A 17264-nucleotide genomic window follows, 5' to 3' on the forward strand; every position below is an offset into this window, starting at 1 on the left:
ACAATGGATCATTCTAGCGGTCCCGTCGCCACTAAAACGAATTAATCGCTTCCGTTTTCTTTCCTCCAGAAGGAATCCATCGAGGTAGAATGCAACTTGTAAACAAAGGGACAAAGGCCCGTGCCCAGGGCGGTGTGATGGTTTATCAAAGCGATTGTAATCGTTGGATGTTTATTATGGAACGGGCCAACAGAAGGCGGCGTTCTTCAAACGCGATAAAACGAATGTCGTGGACCTCCCAATCCGTCGTACCGGGGGCTACCTAACCGGGCAGGTAGCGACGGACCGTGATATACGTATCGTAAACGGCTCACGAAGCGGTTGAGCACCGAGGATTTTTCGAGGTGAAGGTGGATCCTTTATTGCCCCTGCCACCGGTCGAGTGTAACGTGGAATCCGCGACTATTCCAAAGATACGCGAAAAAAAAATATTCTGGTGTTTTTAATGATACGAGAAAATATGAAAAGGATAAAATGTTTGCTTCAGTGGAGCAATTATAGATATAAATTTTCTTCTTAAGGTCATATTTTTTTATATTTCAAGGTCATCGTTCTTTTTTTTTTTAACGGGATAACATGATTTGATTAGTGTAACGTTATAGGTAATGAAATGGCAAATTTAATCTTGTATAGTATGTTGACCTTCAAGTGACCTTCGGTGGAGTTATTCTTTAAAAAGCTTTCTGAATGCGGCTTCAAAAGTTTTTGGGAACCCTTGAATACGGCAGCTTAGAAACAAGGGATATGTTTTGACGATGTTTCGGTGTTTACATTAATGGAAGTCTATAGGTTTTGCACTCCAAGTTCACCTGATTGCAAATCCAATTCACCCTTTTGCAAGATGAAATCTGTCATTTCATTAGCTGTAACGTTATACTAAATAAAAAATACGTCATCTCATTAAAAAAAAAAAAAAGAACGGTGACCTTGAAATATCGAAAAATATGACCTTGAGAAGAAAATCTTCTGTATCGCAATAATTGCCCCACTGAAGTAAACATTTTTCCGTTACACATTTGCTCTTATCATTAAAAACGAGGCTATTTCAGGTAAAAATCTTAGTTGACTCACCCTGTATAAGAAGAAAGAGACTCGATAATAAAAAATAAAATAACCGTTTTCAGAAATGTCTTCTCAGAGTCAAATTCATATAATCTCATTCTAACAAATTCTAACGTCTTATAATAATTAACACTATACCTACAGGATCATGTTTCTTTGATGAACATGTACTATAATCTATTTAAACAAACATAGTTCAATATCAGGTTGCTGCAGAAATTCTGTCCGTCGGTGGCCCAAACGATAAAAACAGAGTTTCTTACATTCTCAGAAACTAACCACATACATACACCCGTCATTTCAAAATCATAAAACCTAGTTGACAAGCATCATGTAACATAAAATACAAACTTTTGTTTACAAAATTAAATTAATATGTAATCCATCCAAATAGGGACAGAAGTTTTACAGCAACCCTTGAGGTACGTTTCCACGTGACAGTAAAGCGTTACTTTTATGGTCATGACACTAAATGTTACAACTAAACTGAAGATGTTTCTGTAAATATAGAGTTTTATGGATTAATTTCTCGAAACTGTATGCAAAGGAATATTGAGTTACCCTATTAAGGGTACTAGTAGATTCAAAATAACAAGAAAATCTGAATAAATTTTCTGAAAGTTTTTACGATATTGAATTTAAAACCATCAGATATTCCATAAATGCATAAAATCCACCGTCTAGCTATAACTTTTGTAGTTGTGGAAAACTAGATGTCATGGTTCACATCGTTAGACAGTGTCACAAAAACAAAAACCTTTTTCTGTCACCTAAAAACGTACCTTTAATATCGAGTATCGCTGAATAGTCGGCCATTTTATGTCCGACAACCCTAACAATTTACGTTGTTCTTTTCATGCTATTTCAACAAACATTTCCATCCCTTTTTATCAAAGCGATATTCGAGCGTTTCGGTGAGCCTTCTTCTTCGATCTTCACGTTCATTTGCTTCTCCGTTCCCTCCACGAACTCGTCGTCCCCGGTTCTTTCGTTGTCGCTCGAACTTCCCGCGCCGATCACTATGTAATTCCCGTCGTTTCGCCCGTTCGGGAAGTTCTCGTAGCTCCCCCGTTGACGAAGTATCGCTTGCACACCCGGATGAACCGCAGAACCGCTCACCATTCTTTGTCCCTCGAGCGATGGGAACGATCCATGAACGCTGTGCAATTCTACAGTTTCCAGTGCAGGACATTTTAGATATTTTCGATCATGTGATTTTAGCATAGACATATTTTTTTGGGCCGTCAAAAACAAAAAGATGCAAATGATTTAAGGCGACAATTTCTGTAATTATTATTCTTATTTCTGTAACAAATTCACAATTTCAGATACTAATGTGCAAAAATTAAAAAAAAATCATTCATTTTTTAAGGATCTCTGTTTCATTTTATAAAAACGAAAACTATTTTTTAATATTTATTTTCATAAAATGAAACAAAGATTCTTCAAAAATGAATGGTTTTATTTAAAACGAATATTTTATTCCATATATAAGCACGAAACTAACGGGATGATGTTTGTAATAATAATAAGTAGCGACTATTAATTACCTACACAAATTTATGTAATCCACTAAATATGGCTAAATGTCATATGCTATTTTGGGATGTCTATAAAGATAGTTCTTCTTGTATACGAGTACTGTTACAAAGATTCCATATACAATTAATTTGATTAAATTCAGTTGGTCTGAAATTTTTATAATCATCAGAAAACCTTTGATTATTATTCTTACTAGTCCAAGTTTTACATATAATAAACGATCTGCAGCTGCCACTTTTGGCCGCACATAATCGTGTAGAACAAGTCAGACAATAATCGAGAAGAGTCTGTGTTTAACAAAAAAACGCAAAAAAAGGTTGCGTTTAACCACCTAATAAATTAATGAATTTTTCCCCATCTTTGCGTCATAGAGAAGATTGAAATTTACTTCGAGTCTTGCGATCCCTTACCGGAAGATTGTCCGAAATTCTCGATCCTCCGCGTCTCGATTGACCAGCGTACCAGCAGCATTCTTCTGGTACGATACGCGACAATATCTCGCCGTTTCCAGCGATCCTGTGAATGGTCTGGGCTCCTAGGATACCACAGGATCTCGGTGAGAAAGGAAAGACGACGGGAGAGGTGAGATATGTCGTCGGGTGTAACTGAAGAAAAGAAGAAAACAAAAAAATATGAAAAATTCAGTGATTTTCTTTTCGACTGTCGCATAGATAATCCGTTTATTTTTTCATTTTTCTCTCGTTTACGCCTGCTTACGCTCGTTTTTTCACCTCGGATGGGACATAAAACGTGATTTTTGGACATTTTTCATTTTTACCTGCACCCCCGCTAAAAACCATTCGACCGTGAACGCCGGGTCGATCTTGACCCACGGGTTTGTCGACGTTTTTCACGTTTGATCGTTTTTGACTCGATCGAATGTACGCAATAATAATAATCAGACTACGGATTTTATGCATTTCAAATGTGTAAAAATGAGTAAAAATTTTCGTAAAGATTGGTACGAATTTTCCTTCACTTCAGACCTACGAAAACGTTTCTATAAAGGAAATCGATCTCTGATAGAACTTCCGTTCAATAAAGTATTATATAAAAATCTGAATTTGCATAAAGATCCACAGTCTAGTACATAATAATAATTACAAATATAACAACTGTAGTATAAATACGCAATTGTTTGAAGGAAAGTCTACAAAATTCCAACGATGACACAAATATACAATAACTCGCATAACTTCACAATAACGATTTCATGTATAATTTAGTCACACGAGTGTCGACAGACTTTCTGCAAACGAATCTCTGCGAGACACTGTACTTTCGTTTTGCGTGTACTTTAAACAGAAATAAAAATGGTAAATAAAATAAATAAGATTTCAGTGTAAAACTTTCTTCGATGTGGGTCGGATCTGACCCGGCGACTGTCATTCGTGCGGTTATTTCGCAACCCGCTGTCTTACGATTGACACGTTCACTGCGACAGATTGTGTACACACCTTTGACTGCAGTTAGTTTGCTTACAACAAAGAAAACAAAAAAATACTTCACTTATTGTACTGTAAATCACTACAATCCGTAGGTATAGCAATAAGTAATCCACTATATTTCAATTACGAAGCAATACACTTTAAATTCAAACTGTCTTCCCGCCGTTTCGTCGAACGAAAATGGTGGAGAATGTTAGAACATCGTTCTAAGTTAACCCACTGACCAGAGATCGTGATAAGTTCTCTCATTTTCCCAACTTAATTTGTTAAACAATACTATATATAGATTGACTTCCACAAAAAGAAGTCCCTATTTTGTCATGAAACAGTGGATTACTTGGTACTTATTGTTACATCCAATAATTTTACAATATTTCGACCAGTGTCCTGACACTTGTTACCGATAATGTCGCAGCGAACATGTCGGAGGACCTCGCCTCCTCGAACCAACACGACCGGAGGACGAACATCTTTCGTTCGAAGTTGAACCGAAGTGAAATGTAATTCTACACTGAACGAATGAAAGAAACGGTTCGATCGTTCGGTTCTTGGGCGTTCTATCATCGATTCTGCCGATTTCCCTATACTTTCAAGTACGGAGAACTCGATGACCGACAGGGTTGCGTTCTCCACCCTCCCCCCTCCTCCCGCGATATAATATGTATGTACTCCGTTTCGTTCGCGGTTGGAGTTTTTTCTTTCTTTTTTTTTTTTTTGATACAATAAAACACGAGCCTTTGTAAGGACTTTTACACCGACTTGGCACTTGCAGAACTAAGAGGATGTACAAGTTTTCCGTCACTTCCCGTAATATCCGCATAACTATACATTCTTCCCGGGTTCCTTAGCACGTCTCGCCTACCGATTAGTGTTAATAAGTCGCTAATAATTAGACAGAAAGTCGTTACGTGTTTATATACGCTTAAGTTCCCTCCCCCCCTCCCCTTCCCACGCGATCGATCTTCCACCTCTACTTTTTCTCGTGGATCTGTCGCGTCTGCACGCTAACGATGCCCGATTATGTACATTCAAAAGTATCGATACGTATTTATTTTTTTAGTATCAATACATACAATATATCGTACGGAAGATATCGGTATATTAATGCATATCGATACGATATTTGTAAGGAAAAAACAAAAACAAATCAGTAAGAAAAGTATTCTTTTCTTTAACCATATAAAATCAAGTAGAGCACTCGTTGGCGCATTATATTTTTATATACACTGCGTTTACTTCTGGTTAATTTTAAAAAACACATAATAAAACACATATACCTTCGAATATTTCGAAGATCTATACTAGTGATGGGTGATACAGTATCGATATTTCGAACCGATATATAGATATTGATGAACCGATATATCGATATTTACATGTATTGGAATTGTATCGGGCATCGCTACACATGCTTGTTCAGCTGGTCATTGCTGACAATGAAACGCAGCTCGATCATCCTAACTTCACTTTACACACACGCGACCCTAAAATCGCAGAAAAAGAAACGCCCCCCGTCTTTATATTACAGTCGTCGCCGCCAACAAGACAGATCGATAAAGTAACAAAATTATTAAAATTTCAAGTAATCAACGCCGTTATTAACGTCTCGTCGTAGGACACGAGCATCGGGGACGAGGCTGTCGCCATGGCTCACGATATCCACAAAAAGAACCATTGTGACGGATTTCAACGGATAAAATTGTTCGTCTAGCGTTGTCCTTAACATCTGCGTCTGTTCTGATGTGCCTTAAGCTTGTATACAAATTTTAGGATAGTTATTGTTTCTCTATGATGTTTTTTATATAATTTTCTGCGAACCAGATGTTAAGAACAATCGGATGATGATCGATCGTTCCGTTACAAACATTCTCGCACACACGTGTGTGTCGTTTAAAACTTCTTGCACAGTTTCTCTATCACAACTGGTCACCAACCGACGCGTTACAATTAATAATCGTTCCACCTATGACTACATCGTTTCAATTTTTTTTCCCCTTTAAAACAAATCACAGCATTATACATCATTTTCTGTTCCCCAGGGCGTTCGTTCGTCCCAAAAAAAAAAGAGAAGAGAACGAACGCTCCCGTCGAAAGTGTTTCTACGTTCGATAATAATTATAAACTTCAACGTTTTTACTCATCTTTAAATTGAACAGTGTTCGAGCTGTCTGCTCGACGATAAGCTATTACCTCATGCAGAAAAGCGCGTTGTTCCTCCGAATTTCGTAACATAGTCTATCTTGCATTGATCCAGAAGATTTATTGAAAGATGCTTCGAAATGTCAACGTGTGTCCACTCGTTATACCTTAGAACTCTCCTGACATTAATTTTTTAGCTTTAACGAAGATTCTTTTCTTCGATAAATATTTATCTTTCAATAATATCCCGAAATCGAATCTCAAGATGATAATCGAGACAATAAGTTCCATGGCCTCCCTTCCCCCAGTGGTCTATACAATAATCGAGAGGAATCTGGATTTCCTACAAATCCTATTCTTTATGATTCGTTTCATCGGTTATTTCTTAAATATATATTTTAAAATTAGAGATATTTTTTGGATATTTCTTTTTCGTTGATCTACTGCGTTGGATGGAAAAACACCACGCGATTCTGCATGGATCCACGCCACTTAGATCCCGAGCAATCGAGCGAACAGAACGAGGGAAGGTTTTTCGTTATACACCGCGACAATACGTAGGGACGTATAAGCGCGACGGTGAACGTGAAATAAAAGCTTCTCTTTTGATTTGGTCCCATGATAGGTAGCCGGCATGAATTGTGTCAAGTCGATGTACCGATCGATCGATCAACGCGGGGTCTCTCAAAAACACGGACACGGGGATTCAGAACTCGATTTAAATAGTGCACGACGAATCGTTTCGAAATTGTAACGATTTCATAAATCTGATATACCGTGAAATTGGCCACGAATACCAATGCTTGTTGAATTTCTGAATGGTGTACAAGTTGTATTCAGTGATTTAAGGTACTCTTCAGAAAGTCTCGACCGCTATCGACTAACGAAGAATCGAACGTAATTTCGTCCAACTATTAAACAACGGTACTGAACTTCCTTAGATTCGTTAATGGATAGAAAAAAGATCTCTTTTTTTAACGATTTAAAGATTTCTTTTTTTTTTGTTGTATTTGTAAATTTGTAATATTCACGACCTCAGTAGATTAATACAAGTTTGATAAAAATCCAACGTGATTTCTTCGTGAGCAATTTCAAAAGGTCCCAAAGTTTCTGTAAATCTGCTAATAGAAGTATACACGTTAAAATGGACATATAAAAGAGATTCAGTCGGCTAGGCTTATCGTCTACGATCTTAACTTCGTCAATTTGATTTTTCGTACACATTAATATACTAAGATCGTGATTATTTTTTGTTTTTCTTTCGGAAACGATTTAAAATGTTCGCTTGGTGGAAGCAAGTTCTGAATACAAAACACCGTGTGATCCCTCCGGATGGGGTAGTTTTTTTTTCTCTCGAAGAACTGGAAGGTTATTTCCTCGGCTACTCGACTTCCTGTGTTCAGAATATTTGTTTCACTTTTATTTATACGTTTCTCCGCGCGGCAATACGTGTCGCCTAAAATTCTACTAAATAATTTTATGTTATTTCGTCGCGCGATTTCGTTCCTCCATTATTATACGTACAATATATATATATACTTCTTTAAATATATATATATTTAATATATTCATATAATCTATCGCCCATACACTACCTTCGTGTAATCATCGACGATATCTAACAACTTGATGGAAGGGTGTCGATCGAATCCGTTCGTCGACACATTTTGATTATACATTTGGCCTGGGCCTGAGCAACCCGCGCGAGTACCTTCACGATTGGACATGTTTCGAGTCGCTAAAACAATCGATTCTCTCGATACAGTAATATAATTAGTTGTACCAGAAAACATTAGAGACCTTAGTCATCAGCACTCTAAGTCTACAAGTCTTCAATGATCTCAGAGTTTCAAGTATCCTCGAAATTCTCGAATTCTAAAGTTCCCAGAATTTGCAATTTTAAAATCTTAAAAACACAGAGTTTTAAAATCACCGAATTTCGAGAACCTAGAACTCTACAAGTGCAGGGGCTTAATGTTCCACAGTCCCTAGATCCCAAGGGTTCACAAAGTGTCGAGTTCCATGATGCTAGAGATCCAGAAATTCTGTAGAATCCAGAGGATCTAGAACTCTATAAGACCCAGGAGCCTAAAGCGCCAGAGATATATAGAGTCCTATGTTTCCAAACGTTTTCAGATTGTCAAGTTCCATGATTCCAGGGACCTAGAAGTTCTGAAGAATCCCGAAGACCTAGAATTCAATAAGCCTAGAAGCCTAAAGTTCCATAGTTCCAGAGTCCTAAGTTCCCAAAAGTTCTCAGATTGTCAAGTTCCATGATTCCAGAAACCTAGAAGTTCTATCACTCTACAAGCCCAGGAGCCGAATGTTCGAGAATCCTAAAGCTCTAGGTTCCCAAAGGTTTTTAGATTATCGAGTTCCATGATTCCAAAGACCTAAAAGTTCTAAAGAATCCCGAGTACCTAGAACATTACAAGCCCAAGGACTTAAAACACTCAGATTATTGAGTACCATGATTTCAGAGACCTAGAAGTTCTGAAGACTTAGGGGTCTAGATTTCTGACAAAGATTATTCGCGACTGAAAACTTAATCATCGTGGGAACGCGATCCTCGTTGTTCAAATGCGGTTCACCCGGTCCAGTTGGTGACGTACGAGACGCCCGAATATCGTGCTGCTTTTGATTTCCGTGTATTTCATTCGACCGAGAATTATTCTTGAAGAACCTCGCGATATTTCCACGGCCGTCTGGAAGGCACAATCTCGACGAACGTGGCTTTTTTCTTGCCGGTACGCTTCGTACGCCATCTGCGCGGCGATCCTCCGTAATCGTTCGAAGTCCTGTCCGCGTGGATTCCTTGTACAAATCGGAAGTTAATCTACTGTTCCTCGACCAAAAAGGGGACAATTCATCTAACGTCATTAATCGCGATCCGACGAACTATGTATAGTATTCACTGTGGTTCCACTAAAACACGTTTGGTCACCGAATATACAACGCACGAATCAAGATGGCGTCCTCTCCCTGTACAGAAATCCGTCGTCGACTCGTTCGACGACGTAGAAAAGTTAATTCGATCCTAAATAAAACCTAGACGCGATCCACGTCCTTTCGCTGATCCCTTTCGCGGGCCACTTTCAGACAATTCTTACTATCGCCTAGAAACCGAACGCGTGAACACAAAAATAACCCCACGTTACTCGTTTAAACGCACTCGTAATTCGATTGTACGTAATTCGGAAGAAGAGCTGACTCGGCTCCTGCTTCTCACGGAAATCATTGAAAATTTAAAACCGTATAGCAAAAGTTCTATCCGTAACGATATACAAAAAGGATTCGCATCGCACACTGGCTCACACGTTTCTTTGCACACAATCGAAAAAACAATGAACACAACTGTCACCTTCTTAACCGGTTACTTTCGATATTTGTCCCTCTATCGGTCACTTCGCTTAATTCTTACGCCCGAAAGGAAACACTGTATACCATCTGCGCAGCACATAAATAAATTTCCGAGTCAATATAATAATAACAACTTTGATTGTTTCACAATAAAGTATCGGAATGTCTGCACGCGAATGCACGTTTAAAGAAACGTACAATCGTTTCCTGACATTGCACACTCGTCCATCGTATCGCGGTTAGACTAGAGATATACATACTTTACACACCTTGGACGCAACATTACAGTTGTTTGATGCTTTTTCAGAGACCAGCGTTTCCCGAAGCGAAGTTCACCCATTCGGACCTTCTTTGCACCGTTCGGATTTATGTTGTCGTGGTTGAAGAAACGGTTCATAAACTTTCTAATACACTTCAATTTTAACAAACAGAACTCACAAGTTTTCGTCCGGATTATCAAACGTGATCAAACGGTCCTTGACTCTCTGAGGCGTCCTCTCCACGGAAGAGCTCGCGAGCTATTGCGCCCGCCACCCCCCTCCAATCCCGCCAAACCTTAGTCCCTTGTTTTCATGGGGACCAAAATATCTACATTCATGAGCATAGGGACCAAACAGAATTTTTTTTCTTTTTAAGGCGAAAAATATCGCAACTGTCTCCCTCACTCTATTGCACGGGGAGGGGATTTACACGACGTAAATGCAGACTGTTCAAATTCGAAATGTTGGATAATAAGCTAACCAGGGAAGACGAATGAAGATAACCTCTTAATCGGCACACTTTTCGACAGAAGCGTTACTTACAAGGGAAACTACAGAAGTGTCCCCCTCCGATTTTGATGAAACTTCGTATGTCTGTTAAACAGTCAAAAATAAGGGCTTCTTTTTTTTTTATCGCTTAAGACGCGACTTTAAGGAATGAAACCACCCCTCGAAGTTTCGACCCGAAAGTACTATCTCGAAAACCAGAGGAGATACATGAAAACTTCTAATGGACGAGGTTTGCGGTTTTTTATGTAGAATAATATGGTGCTAACAAATTGTCCAAAAAAATTTCGGATTGAATGAGTTTATATCGATTCTATATCTACCAACTGGCCTCTACTATCTGACAATTGAAAATTCCTTGAATTTGTAGAATCAAGTCAAATATAAGTATCTTATCTAGCCGAAGCTTCTGTTTGATTGCCTGCGGCGTGTATCCAACGGTTGCTGGGACTCTTTGATATTTGCCGCGAGTCAGCAAATCGACCGTCAGTTCAGCGGATAAAGAGGAACGATTAAAAGCCGAACCGCACGTGTTAAATCAGATTTGACTGTGGGGAAACAAAAAAGTTCCTTGTTTGTTCAACCGACAGAAGATAGGTAAAAATAAGGCAAACAGCCAATCCGTATTACATCTCAATAAACGTTCCAAGAAATACCATAGCTCAGAACGTCAATTAATAAGATTTTATATTAAGGATGCAGCATAATAAAACTGATACTGCAATGACTCGATGATAATTGTTCCTGCAATATATTCATATTCTAAATTCAACACGCACACAATACGGCGAAATTTCAGGAATTTCCGTGATCTTTACAAAAACCGTTGGATTCCTAACTTAAAACATGCATTTTTATATTCTACTCGTCGAATACCACCAGGAAGTTACAAAAAAAAGGTTGATAATTTTTAGTCCGGCAAAGTAAAGTTTAACCACAGTTTTTTTTTTGCATTAAATTCATGAATATCATATAATTTTAGAGCTGTCACAGAATCATTCTTAACTCGTCCTCGCCGGTTAACAGGTTAAAAATGTGAAAAGGCCACAGAAGCGTTGCCACGAATCGACATTAAATCATAACGGTTTTACAGTTCCACAAACGACTGAGTGTACTCGATCGGAAAACGCTTAGGCCCCACGAAAGGGTTGACAATTCCCTCTTAAATTTCGCTACCTACCGCGTCCACGTGAGGACTGTGCCAACGAGGCGTGGTCGGCTGTCCGCAGTACATACCGATCGGCGTAGGCGCGACAAGGTCGTTGTTCGACTCATCGAAACCTGCCTCCTCGTTGTCGTCGGCGTCGAAGCTCCTCACGGTGGTCGTCGCGGTCGCGGTCACCGCGGCGGTGTTGTCGTGCGTCGTCGCTGCGACAGCGGATCCGTTCACTTCCGGTATACGATCTGTACTTACGTCGGCCGATTCCGTGTCTGGGACCTCCACACCTCCGCCACTCTCGCCCACCATGTTCACGAAGAACTCCGACCTGGAGAACCTGCCGATCTCCGTCGAGCCGAACGCCTGATGAAAACCGGGCAACGGTTGCTTGCTCACGGACTTCTTCTTCGGCTCAATTCTATCCGCAGAACGGCGTTCCTTGTCACGTGGCATATTCGTTTCCTGTCCAAAGTTGAGGAATTGTTAGAGAAATTGTTCAATGGTTCAAGCATCGACGAGGTATAGCATATACATGTCATCTCGCGGGACTTGGTCAATTTAATCTGATTTAGCGACCTCTAATCGTATAGTTATTTCCCTCGTTCCTTGTTTTAAGCATATTTTCCATATTTTTACGGCAGACCACAATTTTCTCTAGCTTCAAGTCAACGCCTGGTACACTGTGCCGCCCTGTGTAAACATCTTACCGTATTCGGTGCTAAGTTATCCATAGAAATTCCATTGTTGATGGTGTTCGGTTCCCACCTGGGTCCCTCATCCTCGCGGCGAGTCCTCTGCGCGGATGCAGAATCCACCATATTGTCGACGGACGATTCGAGTAATCTTGGCATCTGCAATTAGTTACCGCGTTTCCGTACAAATATTCGTTACTATACAGATTTCTGTAGCATTTTCTAATTCCTGAATCTCGAATGACCAGAGACGGACAAGATTCCATTAGAATGAATTTAATATAAAGGCTCGTTTGCAATGTCTGTGTGTCTTTTGAAGATATTGTCTGGGCGAACTTGCGTCGAAAACTTAGAACATCTCTGGACATAGAGGTTATGCAAATTAGAGAAAGGGGAGACCTGATGCTCGGGGGATGAATATGACGCTCGCACGTTCTCCACGTCGAGTTTATTCGGGGCGTACGTTAACCGTCCTGACTCCTCGGCGAACCCGCAATGTCTGCCGGTCAAACGATCCCGCAGCAGAACGGTATGTCGTGGTCCGCGAACTCCCATACTTCGTGGCATAGTTGGAACGTCTGGAAAAATAAATCCAGATATCGATAATTTTATAAATTTTCAGACCCAAAACTGGTCATCAATAATGAAAACTTTACCAAGCACAAATAAAATTCATAACTTTCTTTGGGTAGAGAATTAATCATTTGAACGTTCTGATAGCTTATGTATATACATGGGCGTAGCTAGGTCAAGAGGGGAGGGGGCAATGTAATTTTTTCCTTCGGGAAGGGTGGGGGCAAAATCCAATTTTTTCTTTTTGAGTAGTGCAAACGCCACTTCTTTGGCTAGGACCATGTGTAAATATAGAATCCATCATTTTCTCTTTGGTAGAGTAATAACTAGACTGCGGATTTTATGTATTTATAGCGTATTCAGTTGTTGGAAATACAATATAGTAAGGAGTTTAATAAGTTCTAATAAAAGTCTCACTTCATGTGGCAGTTGATAGAACTTTTGATACAGTAAAACAGTTTCTGCTTGTTTCTAGTTTTCATAAATACATCTTTAAAGATTGCTATTTGCATAAAGGTTCGTAGTTGAAGAATAAGAAGTCGAGGGACCTGGAAGTTTCTGTAACCACTTGGAGAGTTTACTGGAGAATTGTAATGTTCTAGCGTAAAGTAAAGTCTACAAAATTTGTTTATCCTGAAAAACTTACGCGGCAATACGCCGTGACAAAATTGGCCCCATGGTCCGTGTCCGTGGGAACTCGGACTCTGAACGTTTGGATGAAGTATCGCACCCATCTGAGAAGGGTGCGACGCCCTGGGATGCTGATGAGAGCCTCCACCGTTCTGCAATGGATCAAACTTATAACTCGATGCATCAACAAACCTGGAATACTAAGTACACCAATAAGATCAGCCATTCTTCGCGACGAATCGCAAACCAATACTGTTTCTATAATCGTTTTCAAACACTCTTCACCATTTGAAATTCAAATCACAGTAGCAATTGAAAGAGCAAACAATGGATGAATTATTCGTGGTCTTAATATAATTTAGATATTGGAAGATATACAGATGGCAGCACATGCAATGTTGCTCGTCTTCTGCGAATAAATACGAACAAACACAATCTGACGCATTTTGCTCTGCAATAAACAAGAATAAAACTTAACTAGCACTGATGTACAAGTGTTCCAACATGATTGAACGAGAGATTCTAGGGGTAAAAAAATTTCAATTGCAATTTTTCATCACTTAATTTACATTATTGAATCCAATGTCTAACATTGTGGTTATGAAACGGAATTCCAGGGATTTCCTCAACAATTTTTCCGTCGCTACTACTTGAATAAATACTTTTGCAATGAATAAAATATTTTACATATAAAAATCCTATAACTTCACTGCTTGGTCCATAACGGATTAAACAGGTCAACGACAGAGGACATTTCACGCGCAGCTGTCTCAATTTTTATCTCAACCCAGCCGACGTTACTTGATAAGGGTGCCATTTCTGGGCGTCGGTGAAGTCACCGTACTCCGCGATGCTCTCTTGTCGACGGAGCTCCCTTTCCCTGTTCACATCATTGAAGTCAACGGAGTATCCTCCAGCAGGGAACGTGGCGGCGCAATCTGCGTTCACGCCACCTGTTTGACCGCTCCTGATCGCCTCCTTGCACTTGTCCAGGCCACGCTGGTGCATTCCTCCGCCGCCCATCGCTTGCAGCCGGTCGATCGGCTCGCCTACGCTCCCGTACCAATCGGCCATACGCGGCGAATGGATCGGTTTCGGTCGCGGGGCCGTCTGGAACCACGGCTCCGTGACACGATCGGGCTCCAGGGGCTGGTTGATCGGCAACCCAGAGGCAGAGACACAGCCGAAACGGTGTTGCTGGTGGTCCAGAAAACCAGCAGAGGCGACTGGGCCGGCGATCACACCTGCCCTTGCGATCGCGCTTTGGAGGATCGATCGTCGGGATAGCTCGCGGCTCTGCTCACGCATTGCTTTACGTATCCTCGCCTCCTTTGGATTGTACACGTAATCTGTGGAAATACGTAACGATGTAGTTGTAGCCGAGGTGTTTGAAGGTGTTTGAACTGCTGGGCGAGATGTTCAAACGGTTCCAAACAGCGTTTAAGTGTTTTCGAAGAATTCAACTATTTTAATAAAGATCGAACATTATTTGGAACTGTTTGAAAGTTTTGTGCTTGAAGAAATCCAGACGTGTCCGAACGTATCTAAAAGCGTCATCCTGACCTTTAAACAGTTACATAACGAGATTAAATAATTGTTTCCCAAGTGTATATTCATTCAAGAAGAAGTATTACTTCGCTACAAAGATTGGAATTTCCACGTTTAATCGATGAAAAATCGCGAAATACTTTTTTATCTTCTATTCATTATTGGAATCTCCTAATCTAGATAATGAATTTGCCTATCTCTGCTCACAAATATGCGTTTTTCCGTTATTTATTATTCCGCGATATTCCTATTATTATTATGTGTCGTTATGATAACAACGGGGGAATATCTGTTTGTTTGTTTTGCGCAGAATAAACAAAGAGAAAGCGAAGAGGAGACAGTATGGTAGCGTTTCGTAACAAAATATCCCTCGGAGAGAAGCCACCATGGTGGCGTTTCGTCCGCGAAAAATCATTTAACGGAAGCTACTGTAGGGGCGTGTGGTACCTAAAGAATTAAACTTGTTTTCCTTTTATGGTGGTTGATGAGGAACTGTGTTTGCAACTGGATAAGAGACAGAAAATCGTACCTGGGTGGGTAGTCTTTTGAAAAAGACAATTTTTTTACAGGGATTCGCAATTTTACGTATTTTTATGGCTTCATGCTAAACGAAGTATATTAGAGATTCTACTTGTACGAGATCGTTATTATCGGTATTAGCAGTCGATCATAATTTTATACCCAAAAATTAAAACTGTCATTGGCATAGCGTTATTGTACTCTGGAAAAGTGGTTATAGTCGCTTTTAACACATTCGCTACTACAAAATACAGATTAGATACAATCACGGTTTTGTATTTCGCGTGCGATAAGTCAATGTCGTGTACACTGATATCTAAAGTCGTAATACATGACGCAACATGGTTGTTACACATTTGTTCAATATATCGTAAAGAAGATACACAGTGCTGAAGACAGTGGTAGCAAACGTGTTAATGCTCAAAAATCATTTTTTTCTTTGGTATCCCTTGATTTCACTCGTGAGAAACTCTACCATAATGAACCCATAATTAACCCTGATATATTCAAAATTATTTTTCCTTTAAGTATATATTTTTTTTCATAACATTGTGCTATTTAATATTGCGCAAAATATTTTATAAGAAATCATTGAATTTTTAGTGTGCTATGTAATCATTTTTAGTAATCAGGACCACCTATTATTCAACTGTACAACATGAAAAACAATACCATAAAGGCACTTGTTAAGGTGCGTATTTATTTGTTGCGACCCTCGTATAGTAACACCACACATTTTCATACGCAACGATGCAATGCTTGCCTGTCCACATTGATGCATGCGAGGATACGTAACAAGTGGATACGCAGCTTTAGGTATCCTTATAGTAGGACAGTGGACATATTCGGGTTAACAACAATCACGCCTACCGACATATATAAATTTCGAAAAAGAAGATGGAAAGCAGCATCAACAAATTCGTTCCCCTGAAACTCTTAAAAACAATCCAATTCCACCGTACTACAGATTCCTCTACGTTAACTGCACGTCTAGCTTTCACGCAGACGCGAAAGATGCACCGTTTGCCCTCTTTAGAAGCGCCCTCCACCGACATGACTAGACGCTTAATGTTCGCTGGTACGTTGAGGACTTTATCGTAAACGGGACGGTGGAGCTTTAGGAATTACCAACTGTTTTCGTTCGACGTCTGAACACTTGCTGCCGAGGAGCTTTCGTACACTCATCGAAAATTTACTGTATAGACTATAAATGCATAACATTCGCAGTCTACGGACTATCATCGTTAGAAGACACTCTACTCCAGTGGTTTTTAACCGGTATTCCGTGAAATATTAATGTCCCGCGAAATTATGAAGGTTTATAAACCTTAATCAAGGATTGAATATTTAATCAAGCTACGTTCGTGCATATTTGCATCGTTAGTTTCATAACTTTAGTAATTATTCCTGAAATTTCTCTTACAGTCTAGTTCATGTTCCAATACAACAAGGTTAAAAACCACTGGTCCACTCTACCAAAAATAAAATCAACCTGGACAATCCTCCAACCATCCAACGATATCTACCTGTGCTGTACCCAGGCGGCATCGGTCCGCTGTACCTTTGATTACCCTCGATCCCCCCAGCGATCGGCGGTGGTTCGTATCCGTTATACCCCTGATTCACGTTATCATAACAAAAGTAGTGTTGCTGCTGATAAAAGTGACCCCCTCCCGCGTATGCCTCGACGTAGTTGCAGCAGTCCATCTTGACACCCAACAGAAGGGGCCCTATATCTCGACGCAACCTCTTCTCTCTCTATTCTCGTAGATATCAGCCGTTTGCAGTTTCACGGAACCAATACAATATCCTCGACCAACAACAC

At 39.9% G+C, this 17264-nt stretch overlaps 2 protein-coding genes across 2 annotated transcripts; both read right to left on the bottom strand.

The window, feature by feature from the left end:
• Positions 1–1926: 1926 nt before the first annotated feature.
• Positions 1927–3128, bottom strand: LOC107193914 (the record flags this gene model as incomplete). Its single annotated transcript, XM_015583453.1, is given in 3 exon segments — positions 1927–2178; positions 2181–2231; positions 3015–3128. Coding segments are annotated over 3 exon segments (417 nt in total), but the record flags the coding sequence as incomplete, so codon positions are not given.
• Positions 3129–11480: 8352 nt separating this feature from the next.
• On the bottom strand, positions 11481–17146 carry LOC107194076. Its single transcript, XM_015583641.1, has 6 exons — positions 16966–17146; positions 14174–14721; positions 13389–13524; positions 12569–12747; positions 12185–12328; positions 11481–11939 (listed from the first exon to the last, which is right to left on the bottom strand). The coding sequence occupies exons 1-6, from the start codon at positions 17144–17146 to the stop codon at positions 11481–11483; spliced, it is 1647 nt and encodes a 548-aa protein (XP_015439127.1).
• Between the last annotated feature and the right edge of the window lie 118 nt (positions 17147–17264).

The sequence above is a fragment of the Dufourea novaeangliae genome, unplaced genomic scaffold, assembly GCF_001272555.1.
Source record: "Dufourea novaeangliae isolate 0120121106 unplaced genomic scaffold, ASM127255v1 scaffold21, whole genome shotgun sequence".
Lineage (NCBI taxonomy): Eukaryota > Metazoa > Arthropoda > Insecta > Hymenoptera > Halictidae > Dufourea > Dufourea novaeangliae.